Source organism: Odocoileus virginianus, chromosome 7, assembly GCF_023699985.2.
Source record: "Odocoileus virginianus isolate 20LAN1187 ecotype Illinois chromosome 7, Ovbor_1.2, whole genome shotgun sequence".
Lineage (NCBI taxonomy): Eukaryota > Metazoa > Chordata > Mammalia > Artiodactyla > Cervidae > Odocoileus > Odocoileus virginianus.
Window position 1 is genome coordinate 49,144,029 of NC_069680.1, and position 26,844 is coordinate 49,170,872.

General features: G+C 39.8%; 1 protein-coding gene across 5 annotated transcripts in view; it reads right to left on the reverse strand.

Moving 5' to 3' along the window:
• FAM13C (family with sequence similarity 13 member C) overlaps nucleotides 1-26,844 on the reverse strand; it is a 137,428-nt gene that overhangs the window by 74,378 nt on the left and 36,206 nt on the right. Inside the window, exon 1 of one of the 5 annotated variants that reach the window (XM_020907662.2) lies at nucleotides 10,564-10,632. The exons of the other annotated variants lie outside the window; for them this stretch is intronic. Coding sequence (XP_020763321.2) covers nucleotides 10,564-10,608 — 45 coding nt within the window. The 5' untranslated portion in view covers nucleotides 10,609-10,632. Of the gene's footprint in view, nucleotides 1-10,563; nucleotides 10,633-26,844 lie in introns of those variants that run through there. 5 annotated transcript variants of the gene reach the window in all.

Below are 26,844 nucleotides of genomic sequence, written 5' to 3' on the forward strand. Positions count from 1 at the left end.
CAACTACTGAGCCCGTGCGCTGCAACTACGGAAGCTTGGGTGCCCTAGAGCCCGTGCTCTGCGATGAGAGGAGCCACCACAGTGAGAGGCCTGTGCCCCCAATCACTGTGGAGGGACGCCCGCGCAGCAACAAATACCCAGCACAGCCAAAAAGAAATAAAATCCTGAAAAATTACAGAGGGTATTTAATGAATAAATAGATGTGAAAATATAATCCCCAGAATATTTATAGCATAGGCTCAATTTTGCCAAACCAAATATAAGTATAAATGTACGCACGCATACACAAATACACAAACACACATACAAAATTGAGACCAAGTAAACCACAATCTTAACAATGCTAACATTAAGATGTCATTTTTTTTCTTTTGGGTGCTCATCTACATTTATTAAAATAATGATACATTATTCCTATAATAAGAAAGAAATTTAAGTGAATCTGAAAACAAAGAGACAAATAATTTTTATAAATTCCAAATCCCAAGTATGCTTAGTATCCTTCTCCTCCCCACTCCCCCTCTCTCTCTCCCTTTCTCTCTCGCTCTCACACACACACACACACACACACCTGTCTATACTGCACCCAAAGAGGTCACTAGATTGGCCCCATCATCCTATAATGAACTCTACTAATTAATTTAGAAAAACTAACAGAAGTCAAGTCTGGAGAGTATCATAAACATTCCCAAGTTAAAATGAATCTGTATTCAACATAAAGACACACATACCCAAAATGAAAGACTTATATACGTTCAGCAATTGAAACACTATAGTGTTTGAGCCATGCCAAACCTCTAACAAAATTTCCTTAGGATAAAATAGCCCTTCTTTACCTGAAAAATGAAATACGAAAACCAAAATCAGTAAGAAATTCAGAAAATGCAGATGGCTACTGTCATCCAGTCAAAATATTCATGTGATACAGTGAATCAGGCTCTGATTGTGCAGTACATTGTGGTGACAATACAGACCAAGTTCCTCTCTTACGGGTACAGGTTAAAGTTAGTATAAGTGCCAGTTTGTGAGGCATCTCAGAAAACATTTTTCTAAAATACGAGAATAGTTTGGCGGGGCTATTTGCCAAGTAGTCATCACAAACTTCTGAAGCAAAACCATAGGAATGCTTTCCTATAAGAGGGGTAAAATGGGAGGCAGGAGCAGAGCTGAGGAAAAGAAATGAATTAGAAACACCAAGATCCTTTCTTTAGTTTCAGTTTTCTAAGCATCCAGCATCAGGCAAGAAGACACACCACATGAAAGGGAGCCATTAGTGTCTGATAGTTCCCTAGACAAGCAGCTAGTCAAGTAGCTGCTTGCAAAAAATTCTACACCTACTTGAATACTGGTCAAGTTTCCCCAAACAATGGTTTTCAAGTGAGATAGCTCTGCTTGCATGTATGTGAGATATGTGTCCTTAGACAAATTATATCCATTATCTGGACCTTGGTTTCCTTGTCTGTACAATGGAGATAATATTCCAAGTTCATGAGGGCATTGAACAAGATGCTCTTTTACTGCTTGCCAACTGGAGGCAAACCATGGAATGGGAGCTACTGATGATGATAATTATAATCCTTTTCTAAAAATTCCTTCCAAGCTCAGTATTCTGCAACTAGTGTTAAGGAAATACTTGGAGACTTAGCCCAAATGAGCTCAGCGAAAGCAAACTATTTTTGCTTTGGGATGCGCGTTTCAGGTTTCTATACTAATAATATTATTGTAAACATTGTATTTAGAAGTCACCCTACTTGGAGACCTAATGACAAGGTCTAATTTCTAAACAATTTAAAACAGAAATTTCAATTTTATTAAAACTTAACCCTTTTAATAAAGAGTAGGTTTTTGTTTTTTTTTCCCCAAAAGACAGTGTTTTATCTCATCCTTTGAACTCACATAGGCCGAAAAGGATTTCAGGCCACACATTGCAGGACTCCTGTGGATTTTAAAAGCAAATGCAAGAATAAATAAATGGGAATACATCAAAACTAAAAAGCTTTTGTATGGAAAAGAAAGTGATCAATAAAACCAAAAGGCAGCCTACAGAACAGGAAAAGATAATTGCAAATCATGTATCTGATAAGAGGCTAATATCCAAAATATACAAAGAATCCACACAACTCAATAACAAAAAGAAATCTGATTAAGAAATGGGAAGAGGGCCTGAGTAGATACTTTTAATCAAGGAAGGCATACAGATGATCAACAGACACATGAAAAGAGCTCAGCATCACTAATCATCAGGGAAATGAAAATCAAAACCACAATGAGATATCATCTCACACCTATCAGAAAGTCTCTCTGATAATAACCAACAAATAATTATTGGTGAGGATATGGAGAAAAGGAAACCCTCATGCACTGTTGGTGCAAATGCAAACGGGGACAGCCACTACAGAAAACAGCATGGAGTTTTCTCAAAAAATTAAAAACAGAACTACCATATGACCCAGTGATTTCACATCTGGGTATTTATCCATAGAAAACAAAAATACCAATTGAAAATATATATGCACCCTTATGGGCTTTCCAGGTGGTACTAGTGGAAAACAACCCGCCTGCCAGTGCAGGAGATATAAGAAATGTGGGCTTGATCCCTGGGTCAGGAAGACCCTCTGGAGGAGGGCATGGCAACCCACTCCAGTAATCTTGCCTGAAGAATCCCATGAACAGAGGGGCCTGGTGGGCCATAGTCCACAGGGTGGCAAAGAGTCAGACATGACTGAAGTTACTTAGCCTACACACATACACACACACATGCACCGTTATGATCACTGCAGCAAATAGCCAAGATACAGAAACAATCTGTGTCCATCAACAGAAGAACGGAAGGAAAAAAGAGAATAGTATAAACACATACAGGCACATTGAATATATTACTCAGTCATAAGAAAAGAATGAAATCTTGGCATCTGCAACAACTTGGGTGAACCAAGAAGGCATTATGCTAAGTCAGAAAGAGAAAGACATAGGAAATAAGTCAGAAAGAGAAAGACAAACACCATATGATTTCACTAATACATGGAATCTATAAAACAAAACAAACAAACAAGCAAAACAAAATAGAAACATACATATGGATGCAGAGAATAAACTGATGTTCACCAAAGGGAAGGTGGGCAGGGGCTGTGCAATACAAGTGAAGGGGATTTAAGAGGTATAAACTTCCAGTTGTAAGTCATAGGCATGCACAACATAGGGAATATAGTCAACAGTACTGCAACATTTTTGTATAGTGACAGATGGTTACTAGACATATCATGATGATCAGTGTGTTATGCATACAAATGTTGAACTACTATACTGCACACCTGAAAATAATACAACATTGAATGTCAGTTATAGTGAAAGTGAAAAGTGAAGTTGCTCAGTCGTGTCCGACTCTTTGCAACCCCATGGAGTCCTACCAGGCTCCTCCATCCAGGGGATTTCCTAGGCAAGAGTACTGGAGTGGGTTGCCATTTCCTTCTCCAGGGGATCTTCCTGAGCCAGGGATCAAACCCAAGTCTCCCATATAGAAGGCAGACACTTTAGCGTCTGAGCCATCAGGGGAAAAAAGCAATCAAGGATGCTGATAGTTAAGAGGGTTATATAAAAGTGAATGAGACATCTTTGCCCCCAAAGAACTATAGAATCTGTTTTTGACAAAGACTAAAGCATGAGATGGCAGACACTAACTTGCCTACTTCTGTGTTAATGTGTTTGTCGAATGGGGAGGTACAAACTGACCAATGGGAACGAGGCAAGTAGAAGCCAAGATCTTCTCCTCCAGGTTAATCTTCCCACCACCTACTTATCTATTAATTAGACTGAGAGGCTCAAAACCCCAGCTGAACTGTTTACAATAGCCAGGACATGGAAGCAACCTAGATGCCCATCAGCAGACAAATGGGTAAGAAGGCTGTGGTACATATACACAATGGAATATTACTCAGCTATTAAAAAGAATGCATTTGAATCAGTTCTAATGAGGTGGATGAAACTGGAGCCTATTATACAGAGAGAAGTAAGTCAGAAAGAAAAACACCAATACAGTATATTAACACACACACACACACACATATATATAGAATTTAGGAAGATGGTAACGATGACCCTATGAGGGACAGCAAAAGAGACAGAAGTAAAGAACAGACTTTTGGACTCTGTGGGAGAAGGCAAGGGTGGGATGATTTGAGAGAATAGCATTGAAACATGTATATTATCATATGTAAAATAGATCGCCAGTCCAGGTTTGATGCATGAGACAGGGTGCTCAGGGCTGGGATGAGATGGGGAGGGAGGTAGGAGGGAGGGTCAGGATGGGGAACACATGTACACCCATGGCTGATTCATGTGAATGTATGGCAAAAACCACCACAATATTGTAAAGTAATTAGCCTCCAATTAAAATAAATAAATTAGAAAAAACCCCAGCTGAGTTGGAAAAAAACAGACATTCCTAAGCAGAAATGGTGAAATATGATATTTCACCCTCATTGGGATTTTAGGGAGTTCAGCTGGATCATAGAGAACTTGAGAGAATCTAGCTTTAATCCAAAGGGATGGCCACTGCTTCAGGCCCTTCCAAGTTTCCTAATTTGTACAAATCCATGATCCAGAAGAATTTTCCAACTTATTCCAGTTTTTGCCCATCTGCTTTAGTTTGCCAAGTCAGAATACTACCCTTAAGCCTCAAAGACACACACATCCTCTAAATCTTAAAATATATGATGAGTCAAAACAGTCACTTTTCAGTCTTCTCACACTTGAGGTTTTACCTGTAACCATTCTATTCCATAATTGATTTAAACTGTTATTTTCTCCAATTGCAGGCTTAAATTTTAAATTAAATGGTTTTATAACTAATCACTCCATTGCTAATAAAAATGTCTTAAATTCATGGCATCATGTTCTTCCAAAGAGCTCTAATAAACACATGATTAATGCATCTGATACCTCCACAGTTCAGAAGGGCACATATTTTCAGCTTTTAAAACAAATAAGGAAAGTGTTATCAATATACCCTTTCCTATATGACCCTCAAGTTCCTGTTACCTTAAACTTGCACAATTCTGTGAAAGTGACTTATAGTCCATTGAATAATTGGGAGTTTTAAAGATTTTTAGCCCTGATTAAAAGAACTATTTGTTATTATCACATTCATTTCATAACTGGGGAAAAGGAAGCCCTGGAAGAGATGATTTAAATTTATTTTAAAAACTGTCTGATTATTACTTAATGTTCTGATCCTTTAATAAAGAGGGAACTTACATATTTCCTCAGTCTTACCACTTCCATTTTAAAAATAATTTCTAGGACTTTCCTAGTGATCCAGTGGTTAAGAATACACCTTCCAATGCAGGGGACATGTGTTGGATCCCTGGTCAGGGAATGAAGATCCCACATGCCATGGGGCAACTAAGTTAGACTAATCAAGAGAAGTCAAGACAGACGATTTACCTAGGATGGAAAGACTGTCTTTTTTGCAAGCAATGACTTCCTGAAGACTTTGCAAAATCTAACTGAGATTTCCATTTTAAGACCACTCCCATAACAGAAGATATTATGTATTTCTGTTCACCAGCTAAAGTTGAAATATTTCAATAAAATAAAAACAGTTTATAATTCAAGAGATCCAAACAGCTTTAAATAATGCAAATCTTGATAAATCTGGGGGGAGAATTATATTATTTCAAATTTTTTACATTGAGTGACTTAATATTTTATATTCAATACTTTAATTCAAATTGCATAAAATAGGACCATACTGTACCACAGCAGTCTCCAACATTTTTGGCACTAGGGACCAGTTTTATGGAAGACAATCTTTCCACGGACCAGGGTGAGTTAGGTGGGTGGGTGGTTTGGGGATTGATTCCCATAAGGAGTATACAACCTAGATCCCTAGCATGCTCAGTTCACAGTAGGGTTCACATTCCAAAGAAAATCTAAGGCCACTATTGATCTGATAGAAGGCAGAGCTCAGGCAACAGTGTGAGCAATGGGGAGCGGATGCAAATACAGATGAAGTTTTGCTCACTTGCCTGCCACTCACTTCCTGCTGGGCAGATCCATTTCTAACAGGTCAAGGACCAGTACCAATCCACGGCCCAGGGTTCGGTATCCCTGCTGTACCACTCGAGCTAAAGAACCTAGAGCCTAATAATTTCAATCTCCTAAATCAAAATTTGGTGTTCTTTCCATTCTGTTTCAACATTTCAAGTTTACCATTGTCAAATGACAAAACAAACAATTTAGTAACCAATTTGATGCCCTTTACTCAAGAGGAAACAATCCATAGGTTGGGCGAGCACAGTACCTATGAAACAGGACAGCATTCTTCCAGAGTGATTTTAGGCAAGAGTGAATATTTAGGCAAGAGGTAGCAAAGAAACAGGGCATGACTAGCTAAGAGGATGGGAATTTCCTTATAAGGCTAGCAAGGCCTATCTTCTAGTGTAAGGTAAGCCACCTAAAGATGATTTGGATTATAACTGATGTGTGCTTCCTCAACAATCAATTCCAGTAAGTACAGGCTGACTTGGGTATTATACTGGAAGTCCTGGCCAGAGCCATTAGGCAACAAAAAGAAAGACATCTAAATTGGGAAGGAAGAAGTAAAACTGTCACCATGCAGATGACATGACATGATACAGAGAAAACACTAAAGATTCTACAAAAAATAGAACAAACAAATTCAGTAAAAGCACAGGATGCAAAATCAATACTCAAAAACTTTTGCCTTTCTACACACTAATAAACTATCAGAAAGAGAGATTAAGAAAACAATCCCACTTACAATGACATCAAAAAATTAAGTAACTAGGAATAAATTTAACCAAGATGGTGAAAGACCTATATCTTGAAAAGACACTGATGAAATAAATTGAAAAGGACACATGTCAATGGAAAAGATATTCCATGCTCACGTATTAGAAGAATTAGTAGTGTCAAAATGTCCACATTACCCAAAGCAATCTATAAATTCAATGCAATTCCTATCAAAATTTCAATGGCACTTTTTAAAGAACTAGAATAAATAATTCTAAAATTGCTATGGAACCACAAAAGACACCGAATAGTCCAAGTAACCTTGAGAAAGAAGAACAAGGCTGGAAATATCATGCTGCCTGACTGCAAATTATATTACAAATTTTTACTAATGGAAACAGTATTGTATTGGCATAAAAATAGACATATAGTTCAATGGAATACAACAGAACCCAGGAACAAACCTATGTATATGTAGTCCATTAATTTATAACAAAGGGGACAATACTGTACAATTGGGAAAGGACAGCCTCCTCAATAAATGGTATTGAGAAAACTGGACAGCCATATGCAAAAGGATGAAATTGGACCACTATCTCACACCATATGCAAAAATTAACTCAAAATTCATTAAAGACTTGAATGTAAGACCAGAAGCCATCAAACTCTTAGGAAAAAAAAATATGGTAAGCTCCTTGACATCACTCTTAGGGATATATTTTTGGATCAGACTCCAAAGACAACTGCAATAAAAGCAAAAATAATCAAATGACAAACTACAAAGCTTCTGCACAGCCAAGGAAACTGACAAAATAAAGAGCAAGCTACTGAATGAGGGAATACTTGCAAATCACAAATATAACAAGGGGCTAATATCCAAAATAAAAAGAACTCATATAACTCAAAAACAACAACAGCAAAAGCTCCAAACAATCCAACTTAAAAACAACAGAGATCTGAAAAGACATCATCCCACGGAAGACATAATGATGGCCAAAAACCACATGAAGAGATGTTCATCATCACTAATCTCAGGGAAATGCAAATTAAAACCATAATGAGATATCTCACACCTATCAGAACAGCTATTATAAAAGAGACAATAAATAACAAGTGTTGGCAAGGACATGGAGAAAAGGGAACCATTGTATACTACTGGTGGGAATGTAAACTGGTGCAGCCACTATGGAAAACAGTATGGAGGTTACTCAAAAAACTAAAGATAGAAATATTTAATGATCCAGCAATTCTACTCCTGGGTATTTATTCTGAGGGGAGAAAAAATATTAATTTGAAAAGAGGTATGTACCCCACTGTACACAGCAGCATTATTTACACTAGCCAAGTTATGGAAGCAACCTAAGGATCCATTGACAGATGAATGGATAAAGATGTAGTATGTGTGTACACACACGCACACACACACACACACACACACACACACACAGAGGAATACCGTTCAGCTATAAGCAAGAATGAAATCTTGCTATTGACAACAACACGGATGGACCGTGAGGATATCACGCTAAGTCAGATCAATCTGGCAAAGACGAATACTGTATGAAATAAAGTGAAAGTGCAAGTTGCTCAGTTGTGTCCAACTCTTTGCAACCCCATGGGCTATACAGTCCATGGAATTCATCAGGCCTGAATATTGGAGTGGGTAGCCTTTCCCTTCTCCAAGGGATCTTCCCAACCCAGGGATCGAATCCAGGTCTCTAGCATTGCAGGTGGGTTCTTTACCAGCTGAGCCACAAGGGAAGCCAAATAATACCAGAATGGGTAGCCTATCCCTTCTCCAGAGGATCTTCTTGACCCAGGAACTGAATCAGGGTCTGTTGCATAATTCATCAAATACTGTATGATTTTACTTTATATGTGGAATCTAGAAATGAATGAACAATCAAAACTTATAGACACAAAGAACAGATCAATGGTTATCAGGGGGGAAAGGGGTTGGAAGTGGGCAAAAATGGTGACATTGTATGGTGATGGGTGGAAAACTAGACTTACTGTAACAAAAATTTTGTAGTATATGCCAAAATCTAATTATTATGTTATACTCTAGTGTGTTATGTACCAAATCTACCTCAACTGAAAAAAAGATTTATTTATAGTGCAGGATGCCTTGATGGTTTTTAGTAGTCTGGCTTGTGCCTACTTAGATTTTGATGTGCTGTTGGTCAAAAATCTCTGAATTTTTTTCTCTTATTGCCCCAAGTTCACCTGTGGTTTATGCTATGAAGGCTTACCTGGTAGTTTTGTGAGTCCCTTAATAGCTGCCATCTTGCTTCATTTAGATTGAGGAGTATTTATTATTTTCCCTTGAAATAATCCTCTCTAATTCAAGCAGATTTACCTGCTTCTAGCTGCCTGTGCACACAGTTCCTGAAAGCTTAAGTCTCACCCTGAAAACCTAGAGTCTCTTACAACTCAATTGTCCGCCTGCAAGAATTAGGTCAAATGAACTCAAACAGCTCAGAATGCAAAAGAAGCAGAGTTCCACCAGAAGCAGAATGGCCCAAGAGCCAGCAAACCAAGAGGGCTCTGGTAGAACCTTCATCTGCATCTAGGAGCTGTTCCTGCAATCTTCAGCAGCTGTCTTCAGATCCCCATCTTGTCACCATTATCCAATGACAAAACTAAAATAACTCAGTAACAAGCGTGATGTCTTTTATCCAAGGGAATACAGCCTCTGAATTGGGAGAGTAAAGGGCCTCATGCACAGTGGAACACTCTTTCCAAAGGATTCTGGGCAAGCAGGAGTTTTATAGAGTGTTTGAAATGGCAAGGGGAGGGAGAGCATGATGGGTTAGGAGGACAGGAATTCCTTATAAGATTGGTGGGTCATATTTTCAAGGGTAAGATAGAGGTGAAGCTGAGTTAGAGGACTGTGATTGGTTTGTGCTGTTTCCTTGACAACTGTTTGCTTTAAGTGTAGGCTGACTTAGGTTTAGATTTGTGAAGAGACTGGGCGTCTGGAACGCCTCCAATCTATGGGTCCCATTAGACAAAGTAACATTATCACTGTAGACCCAAGACATATCCCATGAAAATCAGCATGAACACAGTTACATTCAACAGGTGTAAGGTCAAGAGAGCAAAGAAAAGAGTATCAGAGAGTCACAGGCATTTGGGTCCTCAGTGGTGTTCATTTTTGCTTCTCTGCAGCACGTGGATAAAGAACACAGGACTCCAAAGTGAGAGAGATTCACAAAGACCAGAAGGTCCTCCTTTAGTGAGCTTAAAAGTGGCTGGATCAACCAGTTGCAAGAGAGGCAAGATGAGCACCCTTGGGTGTCCTGCAGGCCCCAAATCCAGGCATCTCACTCCAGAGAGCCTCATGCCTGCTCCTGTCTGGGAGTCAGGCCTTGTACAAGCCTCCAACTCACTCAAGCCAACTGCAACATGTCACTGAGTCTACAGAAGACCTCAAACAGGACAAAGCTCAGAGGAAAGCAGAGGGCACACTCTGGACCTCATCACTCTGCTTTGTTCCCTAGTAGCACTGGATCTCAAACTGCTGCACCTAGGTCCTAAAAACTGCTTACATGACTTCTGAACCAGCCTGACCCCTCAAGGCATTTGAAGCTTCTGACTTGACCATTAAAACCCCTAGGATTCAGGAACAGGCCACCTCTTCAGCATTATGGACTTCCTGGGTTTCTGACTCCAGCTGATCCTTGAACAATGCAGGAGTTACGGGTGCCTGAGCCACACTCCCAGTCAAAAATCTGCATATTCTCATCTCTGCCTCAAAAACCAAGGAATAGATAAGTGACTCACTCACAAGCAAGAAGCTAAAACCACCTGGATAGAAACAGGACTTGAACCGTTCTTCTTTTGATTCCACATGTTGTGATCTCTAGTCAACACAAACTTTTCCCCACACTTAGTTCATTTAAAGATCTGTAAAATGAAAATACAGGTACCATAATTTTTTAAAAATCTGCATATAAGTGACCTCCCACAGTTCCAATCCATGTTAACCAAGGGTCACCTATACATTCACTTTTCATTCCAATATGTGGCTTCTATCAGGTGCCACATTCTGTGTTCTCCTTAGTTCTTGCCCTCAGGGAGCTCATAGTCTGGTGGTGGCAGTGGTGGTGTTGGTGGCCACACACAGGCTATTGCAGTATAGTATGATAGTATGAGCAATGTTACACTAGAATAAAGGTATGTGTGAGATGCTCTGGGAACATGCAGAAAGGACACCAGACCCAGTTCATGGGAGAAGCATCACTGAAGTGGTCTAAGAATGAAGCAGAGATGGGGAGACAGAATGTACCAAGGCAAACAGGTGTCAGTGAGGGATTGGCATGTTTGAAGAACTCAGGGCCATTGGCTATGTTTGGGTTGGAGTCAAATATAAGTGGGGAGGTGACCCACAAGGTGAGCAGGGCACAGGAAGAGGACAGATCATATGAGCCCTATGAGAGTTTGGACTTTATTCTGAAGTCAATGGTAAGTCACTGAAAATTTTAAGTAAGACCTGTTTAGATTTGCACTGGAGAAAAACCATCTGGGGCCTGTCAGGCAAGTGGCTTAGAAGGTAAGGAGAGACAGTGAAAGAAAGGAGGACAGCTGGATAATCAGGGTACCCCAAGTAAGACATGATTGTCACTTGGCATTACAGAGGTAGCAGTCAGAATGAAGAAAGGCTGATTGGTTTAAAAGATATTAAACAGGTTCCTGACAGGATGTAGATGAATGAGAAAGAGAAGGGACTGAAAATTATGTCAAATCTCTAGCTTGGAAAAATGGGATGACTAATACTGCTGCTCCCTGAGATGGAGGCAGGAAGAAAAAGAATGTTATGGAAGAGTTGGGTGTCGTACCCGGGTAGCATCAAGGTAGCAATGATAAATATATGGGCTGGGGTCCTAGAGGCACATCAGGGCCAGGAATATATATTTGGAAATAAGCATGAAGGAGACTAAAACTACAAGTGGTATAACTCCATTCAATATGTGAAGTAAGAGAAGAAAAAACCTGGAAGAGAACCTTGAGAAACACTAGCATTTATGGGACTGATGATATATCATTAAATTAAAAATTAGGCTGCAAAACAGTGAATACAGTAAGAGCCCACGGGACAGACTGCCCTAAGTGGTCTCATGGTTAGGACTCTGCACTTTCACTGCTGAGGGCACAGGTTTAATCTCTGGTCAGAAAACTAACCAAACTGATCACATGATCACCACACTGACAAAACGTGGTCCACTAGACAAGGGAATGGCAAACCACTTCAGCATTCTTACCTTGAGAACCCCATGAACAGTATGAAAAGGAAAAAAGATAGGACACTGAAAGAGGAGCTCCCCAGGTTGGTAGGTGCCCAGTATGCTACTGGAGATCAGCGGAGAAATCACTCCAGAAAGAATGAAGGGATGGAGCCAAAGCAAAACACCACCCAGGTGTGGATGGGACTGGTGATGGAATCAAGGTCCGATGCTGTAAAGAGCAATATTGCATAGGAACCTGGACTGTTAGGTGAATCAATCAAGGCCAATTGGAAGTGGTCAAACAGGAGATGGCAAGAGTGAATGTCGACATTTTAGGAATCAAAATGGACTGGAATGGGTGAATTTAACTCAGATGACCTTTATATCTACTACTGTGGGTAGAAGAAATGGAGTAACCCTCATAGTCAACAAAAGAGTCCAAAATGCAGTATTTGGATGCAGTCTCAAAAGTGACAGAATGATCCCTGTTTATTTTCAAGGCAAACCATTCAATATCATAGCAATGCAAGTCTATGCCCCAGCCAGTAATGCTGAAGAAACTGAAGTTGAACAATTCTATGAAGATCTACAAGACCTTCCAAAACTAACACCCAAAAAAGATGCCCTTTTCATTATAGGCAACTGGAATGCAAAGGTAGGAAGTCAAGAGATACCTGGAGCAAGAGGCAAATTTGGCCTTGGGGTACAAAATGAAGCAGGACAAAGGCTAACAGAGTTTTGCCAAGAGACCATAGTGGTCATAGCAAATGCCCTATTCCATCAACACAAGAGAAGACTCTACACATGGACATCACCAGATGGTCAATACTGAAATCAGATTGATTATATTCCTTGCAGCCAAAGATGGAGAAGCTCTATACAGTCAACAAAACCAAACCTGGGATCTGACTGTGGCTCAGATCATGAACTCCTTATTGCCAAATTCAGACTTAAATTGAAGAAAGTAGGGAAAACCACTAGACCATTTAAGTATGACCTAAATAAAATCCCTTACAATTATACAGTGGAAGTGACAAACCGATTCAAAGGATTAGATCATATAGACAGAGTGCCTGAACAACTATGGATGGAGGTTTGTGACATTGTACAGGAGGCAATGATCAAGACCATCCCTAAGAAAAAGAAATGCAAAAATGCAAAATGGTTGTCTGAGGAGGCTTACAAATAGCTGAGAAAAGAAGAGAAGCTAAAGGTAAAAGAGAAAAGGAAAGATATACTCATTTCAATGTGGAGTTACAAAGAATAGCAACAAGAGATAAGAAAGCCTATGATGTATGCAAAGAAATAGAGGAAAACAATAGAATGGGAAAAGACTAGAGATCTCTTCAAGAACATTAGAGATACCAAGGGGACATTTCATGCAAAGATGGATATGATAAAGAACAGAAATGGTATAGAACGAACAGAATCAGAATATATTTAGAAGAGCTGGCAAGAATACACAAAACTATACAAAAAAGATCTTCATGACTCAGATAATCACTCACCTATAGCCAGACATCCTGGAATGCAAAGTCAAGTGGGCCTTAGGAAGTATCATTAGGAACAAAGCTAGTGGAGGTGATGCAATCCCAGTTTAGCTAGTTCAAATCCTACAAGATGATGCTGTTAAAGTGCTGCATTCAATATGCCAGCAAATTTGGAAAACACAAGCAGTGGCCACAGAACTGAAAAAGGTCAGTTTTCATTCCAATCCCAAAGAAAGGCAATGCCAAAGAATGTTTAAACCATGGCACAACTGCATTCATTTCACATGCTAGCAAAGTAATGCTCAAAATTCTCCAAGCCAGGCTTCAACAGTATGTGAACTGAGAACTTCCAGATGTTCAAGCTGGATTTAGAAAAGGCAGAGGAACCAGAGATCAAATTGCAACATCTGCTGGATCATCAAAAAATTCAAAAGAGTTCCAGAAAAACATCTATTTCTGCTTTATTGACTATACCAAAGCCTTTGACTGTGTGGATAACAATAAATAGTAGAAAATTCTTAAAGAGATGGGAGTACCAGACCACCTGACCTGCATCCTGAGAAATAATGCATGCAGGTCAAGAAGCAACAGTTAGAACTATACATGGAACAACAGATTGGTTCCAAATCAGGAAAAGAGTACTTTAAGGCTGTATATTGATACCTTGCTTATATAACTTATGTGCAGAGTACATCATGAGAAATGCCAGACTGTATGAAATGCAAGCTGGAATCAAGATGGCTGGGAGAAATATCAATAACCTCAGATATGCCAATGATACCACACATATGGCAGAAAGCAAACAGGAAATAAAGGGTCTCTTGATGAAAGTGAAAGAGGAAAGTGAAAAAGTTGGCTTAAAACTCAACATTCAGAAAACTAAGATCATGGCATCTGGTCCCATTACTTCATGGCAAATAGCTGGGGAAACAATGGAAACAGTGAGAGACTTTATTTTCTTGGGCTCCAAAATCACTGCAGATGCTGACTGCAGCCATGAAATTAAAAGACGCTTGCTCCTGGGAAGAAAAGTTTATGATCAACCTAGACGGCATGTTAAAAAAACAGAGACATTATTTTACTAACAAAGGTCCATCTAGTCAAAGCTATGTTTTTCCCAGTAGTCATGTATGGATGTGACAGTTGGACTATAAAGAAAGCTGAGCACCGAAGAATTAATGCTTTTGAACTGTGGTGTTGGAGAAGAATCTTGAGAGTCCCTTGGACAGCAAGGAGATCCAACCAGTCAATCCTAAAGGAAATCAGTCCTGAATATTCACTGGAAGGACTGATGCTGAAGCTGAAACTCCAATTCTTTGGCCATCTGATGTGAAGAACTGACTCTTTGGAAAAGACCCTGATGCTGGAAAAGACTGAAGGCAGAAGGAAAAGGGGACATTAGAGGGTGAGATGGTCGGTGGCACCACTGACTTGATGGACGTGAGTTTGAGCAACCTCCAGGAGTTGGTGATGGACAGGGAAGCCAGGCATGCTGCAGTCCGTGGGGTCGCAGATTCGGACATGACTGAGCGACTGAGCTGAGCTGACTGACTGAGAGGGAACTAAGATTCCACAGGTGTTGCCAAAACAAAAAAACAAAAAACTGTGAGAGCCCACAGAAGAGGTGGAGGAGAAGGTCAAATATGTGTGTATGTATTTATCTTTTTAATATGGGACATGTTAATTTATACTCTGTTTTTTGAGTTGTTTAGAGTATGTATTGTTTCAATAATTTAAAATAAGAGTATTTCATTTTACAAATTTTTAAGAGACAAGCAGATGGGAAGGAAACTGCCACAAAGATCAAGTAAGATAAATGGGAAGAAAATGCAGAGAGAAGGAGGCTTATCATCTAACTCTGCTTTTGCCTTATTTTTCTGTAATGGTCCATGATTTTAACCCTGTGAGAAAAATCAGGGTAAGGCAATAAAAGAAACCATAAATATTAGTAAAAGTGCACTTAATCATACAACTTTTGTCTGAAAATGTTATAATGTTCTTTAAAATAGATGCCACTGTTTCTTACAGTCTAGGTATGCTAAATTTTAATAAAGACAAACAATTTCCATCAGCAAGGTATCAAAAATCATGACTAAATGGGGCAACAGGAGCAGTGAGTCAGCACCTATATCAATAACCTCAGATATGCCAATGATACCACACATATGGCAGAAAGCAAACAGGAAATGAAGGGTCTCTTGATAAAAGTGAAAGAGGAAAGTGAAAAAGTTGGCTTAAAACTCAACATTCAGAAAACTAAGATCATGGCATCTGGTCCCATTACTTCATGGCAAATAGCTGGGGAAACAATGGAAACAGTGAGAGACTGCCATATATAAATATGGCAACACAAGCATAAGCCTTCTGACTAGAACCTGGTCGTACTCACAAGGCAGAGATATGAAAGAAAGGCATGATGGTGCCTTCATCAAGTCTACACTCTTTTCACTGCCCCACTGTCTCTCTAGCCTATGACAGAAGCTAGTGCCTCATTCTGACTTTAAAAGATGACTATCACTTTAAGAATCAGAAGTTCTAATTGCTGTGATTTTAATATAAATTAAATATTGATGCATATTTTAAATCATCTCCCTTTGAGTTAAGTTTTAAACTCCTTTAGATGCTTCTTTCTTACTATAGAAAATTTCCTTCCCAGGAAAAAACCTTTTATTCCCCTTTTAACAGAGAAAGTGAACAGCCTGTTGATATGGAAACTCTACCATGTTATTTTCTGAAATGATGTAACTATGTCTGTTATTCTTTGCTTCCAAATATCCCCCAGTGTTTCATTTCACAAGCTCCCTTGTTTATTTTATTTAGTTTAGCAAGAATCAAATTATTCTTCTATTCCCAAAGCAGTCATGAGAAAAATCCAAAATTATGATCACAAAAATGACTCCAGCTCCTCAAGCTTCCCCACTAATGTCCAGAACAAGGAAAAGTTAGAAATCCTCAAACTCAGAAAAAGTTTCATACTCAATGGTGGCAAAGGAGGCCTTCCCATTCTTATTATTAATAAACTCTGGTTCCTTGATAGCTACTTACTCAAATACACACTATTTTCTATAGTGCCATGGGTGGTTCTAGCCAGGGGACCATAGTGAAAAACGAAACAGATTTTCACTCAGAAAAACAACAACAGCAAAAAACAAAAAGAGAGAGAGAGAAAGAGAGAGAGGAGGAGGAGGAAGATGAAGAAAAAAAGGAGAAGAAAGTTCTAGCTTTTGCAAAGTCGATGCAGATTTCTCCCCATTTCCGACTTTGTATTGTGACAACAGATGATCAAACCAATAAACCCAAGGGGACCACCAGACACAGAGTATCTTCTGAGAAGACCCCTCTGTGCCCTGAGGGATACAAACTCATATCTTCTGTCCTCTCGATGCAGCTTCTTCATTCCCAGGATGTTTGCCTCATTCCCATCTTATTTATATCCTATCTTAGTCCGTTCAGGCTGATGTAACACAAATACCATAGACTGAGTAGCTTAAACAACAGAGATTTATTTCTCACTGTTCTGGAGGCTGGGAAGTCCCAGAGACCAGCCAGTTGGGGTCCTAGTGAGGGCCCTCTTCCTGGTTTACAGATGGAAGCCCTCTCGCTGTGTCCTGACATGGCAGAGAGAGGAAGCAAACCCTCTCATCTCTTCTTACAAGGGCACTAATCCATCTCCCAAAAGCTCCAACTCCAAATATTATCGCATTAGAGACAAGGCTTCAACATACACGTTTGGGAGGTACACACATATGCAATCCATGCCATATCCCATGGATCCTGAGTGGTCCCCCTTCAATCCCGTGTCCTCTGATGACTTTAGGCCACATCAACAGCCCTGTCTCTCTCCTTCTGGACTCTTCTCTGCGTGTTTAATCTTGTATGGTCTTATTTCACAATATATGCAGAATCTCTGTGCTTAGCTTATGGCCCCCAAGTTAAAATGTAAGCAAGCACCCCAATGGAGGATGTCTGTGTTTCACATTTTTTTCAGTCTCTGAAAGTGTTCCAGCACTGTACAAAGTATTTATTGATTCACTTACTCAGTCATAACATGTCCACTAAACACCAGACTCTGAGGATCACTTGTCTGCAAATTTGGGAAATCTAAACACACACACACATTTCTACAACATAGAAAAACTAAATATTTGTACTGAAATGCCAGTGTCTCATTGCTTGCGTACTCATTCATTTCTGTAACTGGAATGAGGCTAAGAGAGTTTGGCCTAGGGAAGGGCCTTGAACAGCTGTTTTACTGAATAAATAAGAAACTGTCAAACACTAACAGCAGCTTGCATTTTCAGTATGTAAACTTCTCAAACTGTTTTCCCATCCATTAGCATGACTTATCAAGTATTTTTCCTTAAATAAGGGTATCTAAGTACTTGGAAAGAGTCAGATTCACACATTATTATTATAATGTTTATAATAATGTTGTAATATTATAACCATTATAATTCTATCTGCATCATTATTATGTCTATAACAGTTTTTCATAGCTGATGGTTATGTCAAATTCAACCCAGAACTTTTCTTACAAATTCTGAACAAATGAAAACTTTAGATCTTCCTATACAACACTGAACTGCTATCCAACTACGAAACAAAACAGCATTAGACAAAGGTGTTTCACAGCTGTCAGCATGGGGCACTAAGTGCAGTCTTGTGTTAATGAGGAAATAGGCATCTTTCATCCTGTTGAAATAGTCATGGAGGACTTTTAGGAAAGTCTAATTGTTCTCACAATATGTGGAAGAGTTAACAGGAAGGACCATTACATCATTCCAATATTCTCCTTTTAAAGACTTTGTGGAAGCATCAGATCTCTCCCATATTTAAAACATGTGGTTCACTTTTAGACTTCTTTTTTCTTTTGAGGGAGGTTGTAGAAGGCAGTGGAAGGAAAAGAAATAATGCTATCTCAGAAACCAGAAATGCCTGGATGGATTTTAATTTGACAGAAACTTATTTTAAAAAGCATTTTATAACTGGAATTAAAATAAACTAAAGTGAAAATGAAATACTATATACTACAACTAAACTCAAATTTAAAGTAACAGCAGTAAGAAAATAAATCTCCATAAGAAAATTATTTTAAGACAGCTAAAGAGAATAGACACATCCAAAACAGTGGTATGTTGTGAGTATCTAACATCCACTTGCATTATGGCTTCTGGTCCATTTTAACAGTGGACAAAAGAAGCCAAGTCTTGGACAGCAGCTTTGCTGGGTAATACTCCAGATACCAGACTTTAGGGGAGCCCATAAAGGAGCAAAGTATTAGCTCCCACTTAGAAATCTCCACCTACAACATTAGTACAAACCAAGACCAACTCTCTACAACCAAGGCTTGTCTTATCAAAGGCCGCACTAGCAGTCTCTATGTCTAATTTCTCAATGAACTTAGACAGATAAACTAGGACTATTATTTCTAAGTCTTTTAGCAGCCACAGTAGAACATGTAAAGTTTTTGCTTCAAAGGAGGGGTCCATTTAGAAAGAATATTTCCTTCTGCACAGTAAGATCAGATGACACATGTGCACTGAACTGAATAATTCAAGTAAAAGTATCTCATGAAAAAGTTTTTATGTGAACCTGGGAAAAGTCAAAGGATCTGTTAGACCCAAATATTTATTGTGGTACAACTCATGCTGAGAAAGTTTTTAATTTGAAAGCCCAGCAATTATCTGGAATAAAGAAAGAGCTTAAACCCAGAACATATGAACTCAAAAGCATTTGGAGCATTGGCCTCAACAAACCTAAAAGTCATAGATCCAAATTTGTTTCCATAGAACTTCAAGATACAGGAAACCCTGAAGGGAGACAAGGTTCTACCAACTGAATGTAAAGAAACTGCCTAAGAAGCGATTCTACAAAGCAGGTCACATCACTTCCTTAGGTTAAAGCATCTACCAGCTCTCCACTTCCTGCACTGTGCTTCTTAACCTAGGTTAAATTCCCCGGGATAGGAAAGGCAGGTATTAGGTGCTATGCCAGGGGGATGTAAACCCACAGATATATGTTGGAATAAAAGCTCCTTTATGAGCTCATTCTCCATAATATCACATAGAGGTTATCAATAAATACTTGTTGAATAATGAGCTATTAACATGGTGTAGTTTCTTGGGACATCAAATTTAAGTGAAGATTTAGGGATAAAAAACCCTGCTTCCATAAAAACCACTTAAGAGTTTTTAAGATGACATGCATTTACCAGTCAGGATTCTTTAATTTAATTTAATCAAAGAATTAATTTCTTGGGAAGCTCGCCAAATAACCCAAAGGACTGGAGAACCAGATGTGGGACTACAAAGCCAAAACTGTGTTCAGAACTGGTTCAACATGGACAACATCTGCCACCACTGAGCATCCCTGGTGCTCATTAAGACCATTACATTATTATTTTATTTTTTTAAGGAAACAAGTAGATAAAGCAGCTTACTGAGGGACTTCCCTGGTGGTTCAATGGTTAAGAATCCACTTGCTAATGCAGGGGACACGACTACTGAGCCTGGGCTGCAACGACTGAAGCTCGCATGCCTAGAACCTGTGCTCCACAACAAAAGATGCTACCTCAAGGAGATGCCTTAGGACTGCAGGTAGAGAGTAGCCCCTGGTCGCTGCACCTAGAGAAAGTCTACATGTCTCAGTGAAGATCAAGCTCAGTCAAAAATAAATAAATACTTTTTTAAATAACAGCTTATTGAGCTGTATCACCACACTGATTGTCAGGATCGCCCTGATCTCAGCACTACTAACTGTTGTGAATTTCTGGATTGATGAAGAGCAAAGGATTATACAATATGCAACCCTTACCCACATACCCACAATGGGCACCACCGTGCACAGCCCAGGTCTCACCTCCTGTTACACCGGCTTCCACTCCGTGTCTTGCCCAAGTCCTAGCTGAAAGGGAGGCTGGAAAAGCAAATACTGGCATTTTCAGTTCCTAGAGTGGGAAAAAAATCCTGCTTTTTTTCTCTCCAGGGAGAAATTCTCCAAGCCCAAGAATACAGTTCAGATGCTGGGCAGCCAAGATAGAATGACAAATATCCCCTACAGGAAGATTTCAAAGAAACACCCTCTTATGGGGGGAAAAAAAAAATCAGTCTCTTCTGAAGGACTCAGAAAGATAGAAATATATTTGTAAAGCACCAGAATGGGAGAACTCCTTAGGCCAGAATCTGAGGCCCGTACAATCCAGCTGCTACAAACTGTGCCACTCTTCATTTCCAACACCCCACCCTTCACACACCCACGGCCCAGGGATGACAAACTGGGCAATAGCACAGCATCACTCACGTCTTCACTCACAGTGCGTTCCCTCAATCAGACTCCATACAACCCCATCTTCCTGATCCTATACACAGATAGCTCCCCTGTTGAAGGCGGAGATCGTTCCCTCAATCAGACTCCATACAACCCCATCTTCCTGATCCTATACACACATAGCTCCCCTGTTGAAGGCGGAGATCTCCACTCAGTATCTGAACAAAAAGCCGAATTGACAACCTGCCAAGCATGGAGAGCTGCACTCTTAACAGACTCTTCCCCCGGGCAGCGCAGGGAGAGCTGGTCTTGTGTAGGGTGTGGAGATCCTTCAAGGTTGAGGGTTGGGAAACTTCCAGGGGCTGGAATGTGAAGGCATTAGTTGATCTCTAGGTGCAAAAGCAAAGCTGTAGAGAGAAGAGTTGACCAGCTCATTTGAATAGAGCCACTGCTGACTGGCTTTACAACTAGGTGTGTTAGTGGGGTCGGGGGGCTGCTGTCACTGATCAGTTATCTTCCCAAAGCATGAATGACTGTCGTTATTGATCAGTTTAAACAAATCTAAAAACAGGTTCTGATGCTTACCAGTAACCATGGTCACAGACCAGTCGGTCTTTTCCAAAAAGGATAGGAACTTTTCATTCTATTACAACAATGTATTAGGATATAAGAACCATACTGAGAGCTGACATTCTAGTATTTATTGAGGTTTTACTATGTACCAGGCATCCCAATAAGTACTTTACAAGGATTATCTCATTTAATCCTTGAACAACCTTATCAGCAGAGGATACTATTATCTACCACTTCACCTATGAGCAAACTTAACGGGCTTACTAGGACCCAAGTAGAAACAGAGAGAGGTTATGCTCTCACCCAGGGCACTATAGAGATCCCACTGGCTCCTGTCAATCTCTCCCTAGTAATAATGCATCTGCCTCAAGCAAAGCAGTCCACAATTACCCTGGTCCAGGGCCTCTCCCGCAGAGGCACCTTAATGCCCACCACTAAGGAAGAAAGAGAGGGTCATGCATCACTCTGTTCACAGCCTGCTCTGAAGGTCAAAAGCTCTGCCTCTTGCCATCTACCCATGGCCACGGTGGACGATAAGCCAGCACCCAGTGCAAAGTGTCAGCAACACCCATGATGTTAGGAAAGCTTGGCTTGGGAATTCCCCGGAGGTCCAGTGGTTAGGACTTGGAGCTTCTACTGTCTATTTTTAATTTTAAAAATTAAAAGTAAATTTAAAAAAAGTCAGGCATGAAGATAATATATTCTACCTGGTTTCTAATTATTTTAGAGCCAATTTTCCACCTCTGATGTGACTAATAAGCCTAAAAGAGGGGTCATCAACATGCCTCAGCTTCCCCAAGGTGGCAAGGTTCCAGAAACCCAAAAACAGACAGCAACATCTACTTGCAGAAAAGTGGCAGCTGATTGTCTTGCCACTATGCTCATGTGCTTGCATGCAAACAGGATGGCCCCAATCACACAGGATGGCCTAAGGAAAGCATTCCCACACCACCTGAAAAAGTTAAGTCATAGGAAACATACCAACCAGCACCCAAACCAGAGCACTCACCCGACAAAGGGCCCTCTCATTAATGACGAAAATATGCCACTAAAATGTCTCTATTTCTTTCCCATCACTCCTCAGTAAGGGCCAGGAAATCCCTCTGCAATTGATTCCTTTATTAAAAATTATATAGTCTTCTTATTCCAACAAGTAAGAAGAATGTTGGATCTCTCTTTGGCTTGGGCCCAATCAAGTCTTATCCTCCAAGGCCCTCAACCCATTAAAAATCTGTAGCAACCTATTTGCTATGTGTATTGATGGACCCAAATGTGGTTAATCCACTCTTCAATCAATAAAAAATATAAATAATTTTAATATACTCATCAGTAATACCATTCAGTCAATCATACCATTTCTGGAAACTTGAGCAAGTTACTTAGCTTCTCTGTGCCTCAGTTTCCTCTTCTGTAAAAAGGAATAAGAGTACCAGCACCTCACAGGGTTGTAACAAGATGTGAAAGAATTATTATATAAATATATTACTTATTGTATACTAAATATCATATAAATATTATATGTAAATTTATTGTGATGATAAAGCACTTACAATCAGGCTGTGTCCATGGTGACTCTAGTTTAATAACACAGGGTTGTACCAGTCATAATGGCCATCATTAAAAAGTCTACAAATAATAAATGCTGGAGACAGTGTGGGGAAATGGGAACCCTAGTGCACTGTTGGTAGGAATATAAATTGGTACAGCCACTATGGAAGACAGTATGAAGATTCCTCAAGAAACTAAAAATAGAGCTACCAGATGATCCAATAATCCCATTCCTGGGCATATATCCAAACAAAATTACAAGTCAAAAAGAAACATGAACTCCAATGTTCCCAGCAGCACGATCTGCAATAGCCATGAAAACAACTGAAGTGTCTATCGACAGATGAATAAAGATGTGAGATACACATATGTATGCATGTGTGTATACATGTGTATATACATACACAAGCACAGACACGATGGAGTATTACTCAGTCATTAAGAAGAATGAAATAATGCCATTTGCAGCAACATGGATGGACTCAGAAATTATCACATGAAGTGAAATAAGTCAGAAGGAGAAAGACAAATACCATATGACACCGCTTACATGTAGAATCTAAAATATGACACAAACATACCTACGAAACAGAAACAGACTCACAGACAAGGAAAATAGATTTTTGGTTGCCAGATGCGGGGAAGGGAAGGAAGGATTGGAAGTTTGGGATTAGCAGAAGTAAACTATTACATACAGGATGGATAAACAAAAATGTCCAACTGTATAACAAGGGAACTATATTCAATATCCTGTGCTAAACTGTAATGGAAAAGAATATGAAAAATTATATATATATGAAGTATTTTTGGTACTTCAATAAAAATTTTTTAAAAATATAGCATTGTATATTTGAAGCTAAGCAGATCTTAAGAAAAAGCATTCCCATCTCACAAACACCCCCCCCACACACACACACAGAGTTCTAACTATGTGAGGTGATAGATGTATTAATTCTCTTGACCTTGGCAATCATTTCACAATGTGTATGTATTCTAAACCATCACACTGTACACTTTGATGTATACAATTAATTTGTCAATTATTTCTCAATAAATTTAAAAAAGACAAGGCTGTGCATGGCCATTACCATAGAAGTAATATTTTCATAGTACAGCTCTCCAGGTGTCACCTAGAGGTTCTGAACGAGGGTTGCTGCAGTAATACTGGCAAAAGGAGGACACCTGGGAGCAACACCCGGGGCTAGGATGAGCTTTCAACTCACCCACTATCCACTTCTAAAAACGCATGGAACTGACAGCGCTCAACAACTGTGTGTGGAGTGAACACGGAAGTGTACACTCAGAAATTCCAGCTAGCGCACTGGTTTGTGTGATGAGCCGCTTGATCCCTTGCTGCCCCCACGGAAAAGTCCATCCATGGCCCGTGTCAGGTTTGGCTCTAACAGGATCTGGGGCCCATTCTGTCCTCTGTCAAGGGAAAGGATAGTCAATGTGCGTAACACAGCAACAGATGCGTCTCGCTGCAACTGCCACTCTGAAGTTCCACTCTGAGTGTCTTCCTTGTTCCTGTCTCTGAATCCCACGTGCCCCACGACAGTGACTGGTTCCCAGTCGCAGCACCCTCTACCTGCATCTCTGCCCTCTGCTCGTGCCCCACATCCACCTGGACTGTCTCGTCCAGCTCTGCCCAGCTCCCCTGGAGCACAGAGAAGCCAGCCTAACACAAGTCTCTTGTGTCCCCTTCCTAGGTCTGCTATAAAAATTAACTTAACTTGGTGGCTTTAAACAGCACTTATTCTCTCATGGCAGTGGGGGCCAGAAGTCCAAAATCAAGGTGTCAGCAGGGCCTTGCTCTCTCCAGAGGCGCTAGGAGAGAATCCTTCCTTGCTTTCTAGGCCCAGGAGGCTCCTGGAGTGCTCTGGTTTGTGGCAGTATCACTCTAATCTCTTGCCTTCATCTTGCCATGGCCTCTCCCCTGTGTCTCTCTGTGCCCCCTTCCCTTCTCAGAAGGACACCATTCAATGGTTTTAGGGTTCCATCCTATATTCGTGATAATTTCATCTGAATTCATACCTTAATTACATTCTGCAATAACCATATTTTCAAGTAAAGATACATTCAAAGTTCCACATGGACATGGATTTTGGGGAGACACTATCCGCTAGAGTTATAAGAGGGGAAACAGAGGCCTCTGTGGCATATGAGTCCAGCAATCACTGATGAAACACCATGTTACTAAGCATATTTTGGCAAATCAAGCAAACCTGATGGATGGTGTTGCTCTTGAAATAATTAATATCGAAACCACCAGTCTGGGAAGTGAAAGAAAATATTAGGTCAGTCTGCATAGATAAGGCCATCCTTGAAATAGAATGTAGGTGCCGAAATCGCTAAGGCAAAAAAAAGATGACTTTAAAATCATCCATTTAGAAATAGAGAGAGAATAATTTGTATGTGTGTTAAAGACATGTTCTTTAGTATTATTTGCAGTGGAAAAACCTCCGTCCAAAGAATACAACTTTTAAAAGACTCTGAGATAAACTGCTATTCACAATTAGCTCACAAGTAAGAAGAGGAAGCCAAAAAGTACCCTAGCCAACAATAAAATGTGATCAGTTATAGCATTGCAATCAGACACTATAATAAGTTCTAGAAGTGCCACTGAAGAAATTTTAATCAAATAATGAAATTTTTTCAATGACAGGAAAATAATGCTCAAGTATAGTTGCAGCTACTGCATTTTCTGATTTTTTTTAAAAAAATAGTCTTTTAAAAATAGCATCTGAGAAGACTTTCACTGTTTGTCACTTAGAATTTTATCCCCACTGCCAGAGATGAGATCCCTGTCTCTTTTACTAGGGTGAGTACCCTGCTGCCCTCTCATCCTGATGCCTACTTCGGCCCATCACAGTATCTGCTGGGACCCTCACTTGCCTCTAAACCCTGGAGACTCAAGACTATGACAGTAATGGCAGAGCTCACTGGATTCCTGCCTTGCAGTTGGCTCAGGGAAGGCTCTAACATCCAAACCCTGGTTCTTCCAGGCTCTCTATCACACTGGAAACCAGTCACTGCAGTCCCATCCTCTTTTTCAGCATAACGTGGAAGTGAGATAGTCAGAGATTTAATAGGGTATTGTGTTTTGATTTTTTTCTCTGTTTCCATCTTGATGTTTCATATCAGATAGAAAAGATTACAGTTGTTAAAGTAATAAGTTTATATAGTTTCAGCTATAAGTAGCCAGCTGAAAAAACAAACAACATTTTAAAAGATCCTTAAATCATGAGTATCTGCCTGTTTTTTATTTAGAGGCAAACTAATTCAGTCTTTTGTTCAGTTCTCTTGTCTTTCAAAGGGAGTGGTATCTGGACCAGGCTAAACCAAACGTCAGTTTCAATACAGCTGAGAAGGCAGTAGAGAGAAGACAAAGAAATGAGGGTGGGGGAGGGGAAAAGGGAGAGTGCCTTTCTATGGAGCCATGAGAACAACATTCAGTGATTTTTCCCCTGGTGGATTTTAAATCTGGTAGGTCATACCTTCAGTACAGTTAGTGGTTTCTGGATTAAAACACACTGAAAGCCAAACCTCCACCACACTAGCAGGCTGATTAAGAGAGCTTTTTAAACCTTGATGGTATCCCTTTGGTCATTTAATGTTAGTTTCAGCTGAAAAGTGAAAATCTAACACTCGGATGACCTTTTCTATTGGAAATTTCCCTGGCTCACGGTAACATGACTGAGACAAGCAATCATCATACCATAATTCACCATGTTTAGGAACAAAAGAAGCATAGTTGAACATCTACGTTCCTGCAAGAAATCCCCTAATTGTGGATTACAACTTATCAAACAGTGAACATTGCAGAGGGCTCAGCTATTTAAAAAAATATATATTTATAACAAAACCAAACAGGGTTTGGTTGGGTGGGAAGGCCAAGTGCCATCATGACTCAAAGATCACCAGTCACCTCTGCTAGAGTCAGTCAATTACATAATGAAGAAAGGCTTAGACAGGAAAGCCATTCT